Source organism: Oryza sativa, chromosome 11 (genome assembly GCF_034140825.1).
Source record: "Oryza sativa Japonica Group chromosome 11, ASM3414082v1".
Taxonomy (NCBI): domain Eukaryota; kingdom Viridiplantae; phylum Streptophyta; class Magnoliopsida; order Poales; family Poaceae; genus Oryza; species Oryza sativa.
The window spans coordinates 9191901-9200817 of NC_089045.1; the positions used below are offsets into that span (position 1 = coordinate 9191901).

At 42.2% G+C, this 8917-nt stretch overlaps 1 protein-coding gene across 1 annotated transcript; it reads right to left on the reverse strand.

The window, feature by feature from the left end:
• Positions 1-1023: 1023 nt before the first annotated feature.
• On the reverse strand, positions 1024-7265 carry LOC107277038 (ankyrin repeat-containing protein ITN1). Its single transcript, XM_066305202.1, has 3 exons — positions 5138-7265; positions 4524-5064; positions 1024-1620 (listed from the first exon to the last, which is right to left on the reverse strand). Exons 1-3 carry the CDS (start codon positions 5704-5706, stop codon positions 1024-1026), a joined length of 1707 nt encoding a protein of 568 aa, XP_066161299.1. The 5' UTR covers positions 5707-7265.
• Between the last annotated feature and the right edge of the window lie 1652 nt (positions 7266-8917).

Genomic DNA, 8917 nt, shown 5'->3' on the forward strand with positions numbered 1-8917 from the left:
TTTGGCAAGACGCTTAGGAGGTACTATGGCTGGTAATTGGATTATCGCCCTAAGACCAAAACATGTTCTATACTCTTAGATTCATGTTGTTCATCAAAAAGGCTGGGGCATGTGTTTACACCCAAATTTGGAACCTAGGGATAAAATAGGGAAAATTGCCAAGTTTGGAAGTCTGCAGGTTTTCCTCTGTGAGGGCTAGTCTGACCGCCGTGTATAGGCCGGTCAGACCGCGGATAGTGGGCCGGTCTGATCGGTAGAGTTTGAGTCCGGGACTGTTTCATCGGGTCTCGAAGTTTTCTTGCTTGGGAAGGCATGTTTTGGGTTTCCTTTGGATTCTATCCCGAATTGGACGTGGAGGAGGGCTTGTAGAGAGCAAGACCAACCCCTATATAAGGGACATGGCTAGTTCAATTGTAACTATCCCTGGTTGTATCTATAGCATATTATAAGAGCAATTCTATGGTCCTTAAGGAGGTACCATGAGGTACAAAAATTTAGTGTAAAATTTGGTACCTCATGGTACCTCATAGTATCTAGATACCCAGAGGTACTAAATCTACAATAGAAAAAGTGGTACCTCATGGTACCTCCTCAAGGACCGTAAAATTGCTCATATTATAAGAGCAATTCTATGGTCCTTGAGGAGATACCATCAGGTACAAAAATTTAGTGTAAAATTTGATACCTCATAGTACCTCATAGTATCCAGATACCCAGAGGTACTAAATCTACAATAGAAAAAGTGGTACCTCATGGTACCTCCTCAAGGACCGTAAAATCTTAATCTTTGTCTGAATGAATGAGCCAACCTTGATTTGAAAAACAAATAAGCAATGCATAGAACATAAAATCAACAGCTCTGATCATTTCTACTTGTAGCGTAATAATACTAGTAGAGAGCACCGTAGCAGTGCTCTTCAAGAACATCATAACCATTCAAACAATACATAATTTACATTGATTCACTTAAATGTGACACTAGAAATTAAACAGAATATAAAAACGTTATACAAATTGACAGTTTCAGACCATATCAAGGAATTCGGGCATAGAAGGTCCTAACTGCATCCGGAGCTTCAGGATGGGCCATTCACCAAGCACCTTGGTAAAAATGGGCATTGAAACTGACAAGATGCAAATTCCCACAGCTAACCATGTAAGCCGAGGGGCGAGCACTGTGTATAAACTAGTTGCAAATGCCGTAGTTGTTGCCATGTATGCAAACCACATAAGTTGCCTAGTGAAGGATCTATAATAAAGCAAGAATTCAAGATCCTCCCATCTTGCCAAGATGCATATGAAGGCAACAGCAAGTGATGATAACATGGCTAGGGTGTCAGAGACCAAGAATGCTTGGAATGCAAACTTTCTTGACATAATAGGAAGCCCTTCACTTCCTGAATTAGAGCTGTATCCTCCTGGCAATGTGAAGGCAGCGGCAAAGGTAATTGTCGCAATTAGGATAGCCACTAAGGAAGTGTTGGTTGTGTATATCTCAGTTAGCCACTTTGCATTTATCCTTGATGTTTCAGTTACATTTTGTTTGGCTTTCTTGTAGAGATTAACAATCGTGGACTTACTTCTAGGATCAGCTTGCAACATAAGCATTGAAACTTCACTCTGCATGTAAGGTACAATGAATCTCACAATATAATAACGAAGCTCCAATTTTGGAACCATCCATCATATGTTAATAGAGTATTAATTGGCCGTATCAAAGACACTGTTCAATACTAAAACCGTATATGATAATGAACTATTACAAATGTTTCTAGTTCTATGATAGAGGTAATTCACAAACGGTTCAAAAATACATGCAACTATACCGCATATTTTCACTGACATAAATTCATGAAACAGTTTGTGATGATGGTTGCCAACCGCGGGCCTATGATATGGCTTGTGTGGTGCTGTCACATGAAAACTAAAATCAATTGAAATATCATTTTGTTTGCTATCAATTATAAATTTATAATCAAGGTAACAATTAATAAAGATGTTAGCATTTCTTCAAATTACACAGAGCCAAACTGAGCCTAATAGAACAGTATTTAAATGGGGATGATAAGCAGACTCATACATCTGCTTAATGATTATTAATGTTAGAAATTGGTACCTCATATTTTGTAAATTCATCCCTTTGCAGATTTTATAGGGTGTATTTTCATTTGAAAGGTCAATCTTGGTGGATTTTGACCAAGCAATTAGTCAAATTATAAATATATTTAGTTCATTAAAAATATATTAATAGATCCATGTTTAAAAGTACTTTCATATAACGTTTCACTTACAGCTATTAAGACTATAGTTTATGAGAAGTCAATACTCAAAATGTATTCTTGAAGATTTTTTCGAATAAATTCAACCTATAGAATTATAACGAGATAGTACTAGACGGGAACATATCGTATGCACACAAAGCTTCCCATGCACATTCCGTGTAGACCAACTAGCAAATATCACGAAAAATTCTAGGAAACATTGGACATCTGCAAAGTCTCATATTCAAAAGGAAAAAGTCCTAAGTACACCCTGAACATTCGTGGTAATACGAATTACCACCCTGAATTCAAATATTCGACATTTAGCACCCTTAACTATTCAAACCTAACGAATAACACCCCCAACTTAATTTGGAGTGGTTTTTGTCCTAAATGGCGTACATGTGGCAGTCCAAAAAAAATAAGTTAAAGTGGTGGGGTCCACATATCAATTTATCCACTCTTCCGGTCTTCCTCGAGCTTCACCAGTCCACCCTCAACTTCGGTGGCTGCAGCACGTGGCGGCAGCAGATTGGGCATAGAGGTTTGGCAGCGGCGATGGAGGTGGGTTGGGCGCAGAGGTGACTAAATCTATGATTGTTGTGGATTGAGCGTGGAGGTGCTACAGCTGCAGAGAAGGCGGGTTCGGTGTGGAGGTGACTACAGCCACGACGATTGTGGATTAGGCGCGGAGTCCTTGCAGCGGAAGAAGCAAAGTTCTCGTAGACGGTCATGAGGTGCATGTAGGAAGAAAAGGGAGGGACTCGCGAGGAGATAAGAAACCGAGCACCACCCCGAAGCGGGAAGGAGGAACCATGCGAGGGGCTCATGGAGGAGGCATCGAGGATGGGGTTATGAGGAGGTGGTGGTGAACCTGGAGCTGGTGTCCGCTTTGGCCTTGTCAGGCTGTACGCAGCTGCCCTTGGTTGAGGTTGGGCAGCGGAGCTAGGCTCAAGACACAGAGAAGGGGAGGAGAGAGGAGCACGCCGCCACCGAGGAAGAAGGGGAGCGACCTCGAGCTCCGCATCCCAGCTCGGATGAGTTCCTTCCATTCCCAGACCAGCGTCTGAGGAGGGCGTGGAGTAGTGTGTGAGGGGACCGGTGCGCGCATGGCAGTGGACTGTGATAAATGGTGGCGGGGGACCAGTGAGAAGGAGGAAAGCGCATAGAGGAGGACGAGTGGCGAGGTCTTCGCCTTGCCATCGCCGTTTTGTTCACTGCGCAAAAGGGGAGAGAGGATAGAGAGGAGAGAAGAACCGTAGGTGGGCCCATAGAATTTAAAAATGATTTCTCTTGACTGATCTGCCACGTATACAGCACATAGGACAGAAACCACTCTAGATTGAGTCGGGGCCCTCGGGGGTTATTTGTCCAGTATTTTAATTCAGATGGTACGTAATTCAGACGACCATGATAGTTTAGGAGATAATTCCTATTCAAAATCATTATATTTTAGATGTAACAAAAAAGTGAACAATATACAATAGTTTTAAGAGTAAAAATCTATCAGAATTTTATCCTTTTTCTGCTATAATATAATTAATCTGAATACAATATTTCACCTATAGCTGTAATACTATTGAAAGTATGTGTTTAATTTTTTTTTTGAATTTTCTGTGATATTTGCTAGTTTGTGTACAAGGCAAACATCTGTTTGTTAATTAAGTGATTTCCTTCTTATGTATCACTCACCTTTTAATACTGCATCAACATCAATTACTCATCCTTGTGCGTATTTTTTTCTGTGATGAAACAAATTGTGTCCCTACCTAAAAATAAAATATTATGCATTGATGTTAATTCTTATCAGGATAAAAAAAATGATTTAGATAAGAAAATAGTGCATCTAGATTAACCCAGAAAATAAAAAACAAAGCCAGCTAAATGTGGCACTTTATTTTTTTATTAAAGTTGATGTCTTTTATGTTGAACAAGTTTAGTACTCCCTTCATTTCATATTGTAAGTTATTTTGATTTTTTTTCTTGTCAAACTTTAAGTTGGACCTATGTTTATAGAAAAATATATTATCAAAAAATATAACAATACTTTTCTATACAAAACAAACATATTATCAAAATATATTAAATGTTAGTTTTAATGAAACAAGTTATGTATTATAGATATTGCTAAATTTCTATATAAACTTAGTTAAAGAAGTATGACTAGAAAAAAATTAAAACTACTTGTATGAAACAGAGGGAGTATATGGCTTGTGCAAGTTTACTTAGTTCGATGACGGATAAGAAAAAAATCATACATACCCAGTTTAAAGTCTTGGCATGTTGCATGGCCTCGCTTAATTCCCAAATGGCTGGATCACGATTTTGGTCAAGCATTGTGCAGTCTATGCGAGCGCCTTTGCGAAGTAGAGCAGCCACAATTTTGGGGTTGCACTTCCGGACGGCGTGATGTAGAGCAGTCTTTCCTTTTCCATCTCGCATGTTAATTAATTTTCCAAGTTGTGGTGCCCCCAGGATGAATTCAACAAATTCAGTATGGCCAAACTCTATAGCTTCATGAAGACAAGTCCACCGATCTGCCTGGCAATAAGGAGCATCCGGACAATGCCTGAGAAGCTCTCGAGCAACATTCACATGGCCTTGAAATGCAGCAGAGACAAGCAGAGGTTTTCCAGTCTTGCTGTTCTTTGCGTATCCTAAAGACCAATCATGTTCCAACAATACTTGTAGCATTTCAGCCTTGTTCCAACGTACAGCCATCTGCATTGGAGTGTGCCCAGAGTCGTTTTCTTCTCTGGCCAGCCATGGACAAGACTCCATAATTTTCTTAGCAATATCTGAAAACAAATTAGGAGGAAATTAACGATTCTTGACAACCAAATGATTTGTTTCTTTTGCATATAGGATTTAGCAAATTCCCATATTTCACAGCAGCATGAAGAACATTGTAGCTGTAGCTTCCAGAATGAGCTGAACCAGGGATTGCAAACAATTCCTCAAAAACATCTCTGTAATCTCTAGTCAACGCAAGATACATAGGGGACTCATTGAATTTGTTGACACCTTGGGACAAGGCAGGCTGGGTCCTTATCAACTCCAGAGCAAGGGCCTTGTGGCCACCGCGAATGGCATGGTGCAGTGCATTACACTCATTATTATCATGTCTCGGGATTGAATCGCTAAGCCCTGGTTTATTGCAGCGCCTGAGCAAAGAAAAGGCCAAAGAAGCATGCCCGCTTGTAATGGCGGTCAGCAGGGGGGTCTCCCCATCGGAGTTGACAAGGGAAAGCAGAGACTCGTCTAGCTCCAGCACGGCGTCGCAGAATCCGCCATGGCCATGCATGGAAGATATGTGGAGGCAAGTGTTCCCCTCTGCAGTTCTTGCGAGCACCATGCTTCGGTTTCTGGACACCGTTTCCTTTAACGTACTGTCTGATTCTTCAAATGAATCACGCGTAGCTGCTTTCAGCAGCTGTCTATCCATCAGAGCATTCCCCCTGGTGCATGCTTTGATGGCTCCCCTACATACATCTTCTGGATCTTCTAGCAAAGAACTAGCTCCGCCTGCAGGTTGCTTATGCAATCATACTTGATAGGACTAAGGTTGTTTTTCCGGTTTGGTAAGAGAGAGAGATATATATATATATACATACATATATATATATATATACATATATATAGTAAATTTGTTTGGTGCTCCATGGTGCCCGGGCACCATTGTTGAAATTGAGTATATACCTAATTCAAATGAGTATGAAACTTTTTCAATTACTTAGATATTAACATTAGCTACTTTACTAACTAGTTCAAAGCAAGTTTGAACTGAATTTGAACTTGTTTTTGTTAGATTTTGATTCTAGGTATATAGCATCCATACATATAATTAGTTAGGTATGTAATCATGGATTGTGAAATAAAGTTAAATTTGAGTTGTTTTGTTGATAGGTATAGGTATGAATCGAGTTATTATAACTAGGTATATACTCACAATTTGAAAATTTTGAAAAATTTGAGTGATTTTGTGTATTTGATACCATGGTGCCCGGGCACCATGGTGCCCCATATGAGTGTCCCATATATATACACATATATATGTAAGAGAGTTGCTACCGTCCAGCAGGCTGCCCGGTACCAAATCTGGGCCCTTGATTTTGTCCGATCCAATGAACAGCAAGGTCTAGTACCTCCAAGTACATTTTGGTCCATGTGATGGTACCGGCACTATTGAGAGAGGTGGAAGGGCAATACTGTATTTTCACGTGGGAAGGGTGATACTGCATTGCTTAAGTCTCTCGTTCTTATCCATCTGCGCCGTGGTGATGTGGCGGCAGCGGCGCCGATGGCGACGGCGGCGAGGTGGTCGTGGAGAGGTCGATGCGTGGTGTTGGCGGTCCCGGCGGCGAGGTGGCCGTGGAGAGGTCGATGCGGCGTCGGAGGATGGCATTGGCGACCGCGACGGCGAGGTGCCCGTGGAGAGGTCGGAGGAGGCGCTGCGGCAGCAGCGGGGGCATTGGCAGCCATGGTGGCGAGGTCGTGGAGTCGTCGGACCAGGCGGCTACGACAAGCTGCTTGCGGGGCGGTGCTCCAATTATCCTCGTAAGGTGGTGCTCCGGGGCTGCAGCGGCACTAGTGGTGGAGTCATCTACAGCCAAGGTTCCAGCGATAGCGCGGGTTGTGCTCCAGGTCGTCAGTGGTCGAGGAGATGCCTGATGCAGCGGTGGTGCTCCATTAGTCGTGGCGGAGGGAGGATAAAATGAGCGATGGGGTCAGGCGATGATAATGCGGCGGCGCGAGGATGGAGATAGGGCTCGCGTGATAGGGTCGTGGTCTCTCGCTCCCGATCCTACCCCATCAAGCTGGACGGCCGGATTTGTTTCAGTAACTGGTACCACCCGGTACAAAGTGCTGGATAGTAGCAAATCTCTATATATAATGATCATCACTATATTTTTTTTAGAAACAAAGTACAAACGCGAACGCTCAAAACGTGTGCGCACTCATCCCTATGAACGCATATACGCATACCCTAGAATTTTTTTATGTTATAGACTTTCTTTTTTTTTAATTTTATTAATAGACCTTTTCAAAAAATATTTCCGAAAACTGAACCTTTTGGCCACGCCAGCTATGCGTGGCGTGATAGAGTTATTTGGCCGCCAAAAGGTTCAGATTTGGAAATATTTTTTGGAATGATCTATTAATAAAATTAAAACATAAAAAAGTCTTAAAAAATATTTCCATACCCTACCCCCTATGAGCATCTCCAAAAGACTGGGATATATAACATAGGCACCTCCCTATTGACGGATACATTGCTTACCACTTAAATAATAATTAGCGGTAAATACGAGCACAAATGTCTAAGTCTAGAACTTGAACATAAGTGGGTTGGTTCCACCACAAGGAATCTAACTAGTTGTGCTACGCTCACTTCGCGGCATTACCAATATTTGATTAGGTTGAGATGTGTAGGTTATATTTAGTTTACTACCTACGTCATGTTTTTAGGAGAGAAGATTCCAGAATTACAAAACTTTAATAGGGGAAGTAATTTTTGACAATGTTTAGATTCTTAGCTTGCCAAATTTTGGTGAAGTCAAAATTTGGTAGGGTTAAATTTGGCAACAAATTTAACAGCCCCTTAGTTTTCAATTAGGACCAGCATTGCCCTTTTTATTCTCTTGTACGAAATTGAAGAAACTGTAAAAAGAACCTTTAGATCATCAATTAGATATCAGCTTGCTATTTGTCAGTCCCTTGATTTTTTTTCTTAATTATCAATAATCTACACTCACACAATGTATAAGCAACTCTCCTTGCCACTGACTATTCGAGCCACTCCATCCCTCGCAAACCACGCACCACGTGTCGTACAGTCCATGTCGTGCCATCCATTCGCACATCTGCCACCGCCAGCGAGCTCCTCCCACATGCCAGTGAGCTCCGTGTTACGAGTATATCGTAGTTAGAGTCATGTTAGGATAAGATTGATTTGTATGGACTCCTTCCATATCATACTATCCAACACTCCTGAAGGATCAAGAAGGGATGAAGATGAAGCTATCCTCACTGTCGTCTGTCCACCACCATTCACGACAACCGAGCTGCCATCCGTCCGCCAATGCCATCATTGTCATCATTCGTCCCTGAGCATAGCCGACGTGGTCTTTGTACATATGTCCGGGCTGTCCTTGAGCTCGACCTTGCTTGTGTCGTCCCTGAGCTATGCCACCGCCGATCCAACACCAACCTCTGCCCGCTTCATCCTCAATCTCCAGCACGCTCGTGCCATCCCTGAGCTCAGCTGCCGGGGTCGATGTCCGAAGCTCGACGCCCTCCACCTGTGGATATTATGGACACCCCATACCCCACATGGCCTAGATATCTGACTGGAGATAGGAGGTAGGCCGAGTTAGGGATCATGTAATAGATTAGGACTCAGGACTGTTGTTGCCTTCTTTCCTACAGCAGGTCTCATGAGTCTTAGTTACATACAATTATGTAATAGACAACAAAACATATACCGTGTCGGGTTGGGTTCTACCTTTGTAACCCTGCCCCTTGCATCTATAAGGAGGGCAAGGGGGCTCTTGAAAGCATAATCACAACTCGATCGTCAGATGAATACATCACTCGGTGGATCCAATTCACGAAACAAGAGTTGGGTATTACTTCTTATCGAGAAGGCCTGAACC

What these genes read in the sequence shown, in the direction of transcription:
- LOC107277038 (XM_066305202.1), bottom strand. Translation starts at nt 5,706, where the DNA reads ATGGATAGACAGCTGCTGAAAGCAGCTACGCGTGATTCATTTGAAGAA. An exon ending in GCTGCTGTGAAATATGGGAA is followed by an intron (nt 5,065 to 5,137) that starts TTTGCTAAATCC and finishes TCCTAATTTGTT; the next exon opens with TTCAGATATTGCTAAGAAAA. An exon ending in ATGCCAAGACTTTAAACTGG is followed by an intron (nt 1,621 to 4,523) that starts GTATGTATGATT and finishes CCTTACATGCAG; the next exon opens with AGTGAAGTTTCAATGCTTAT.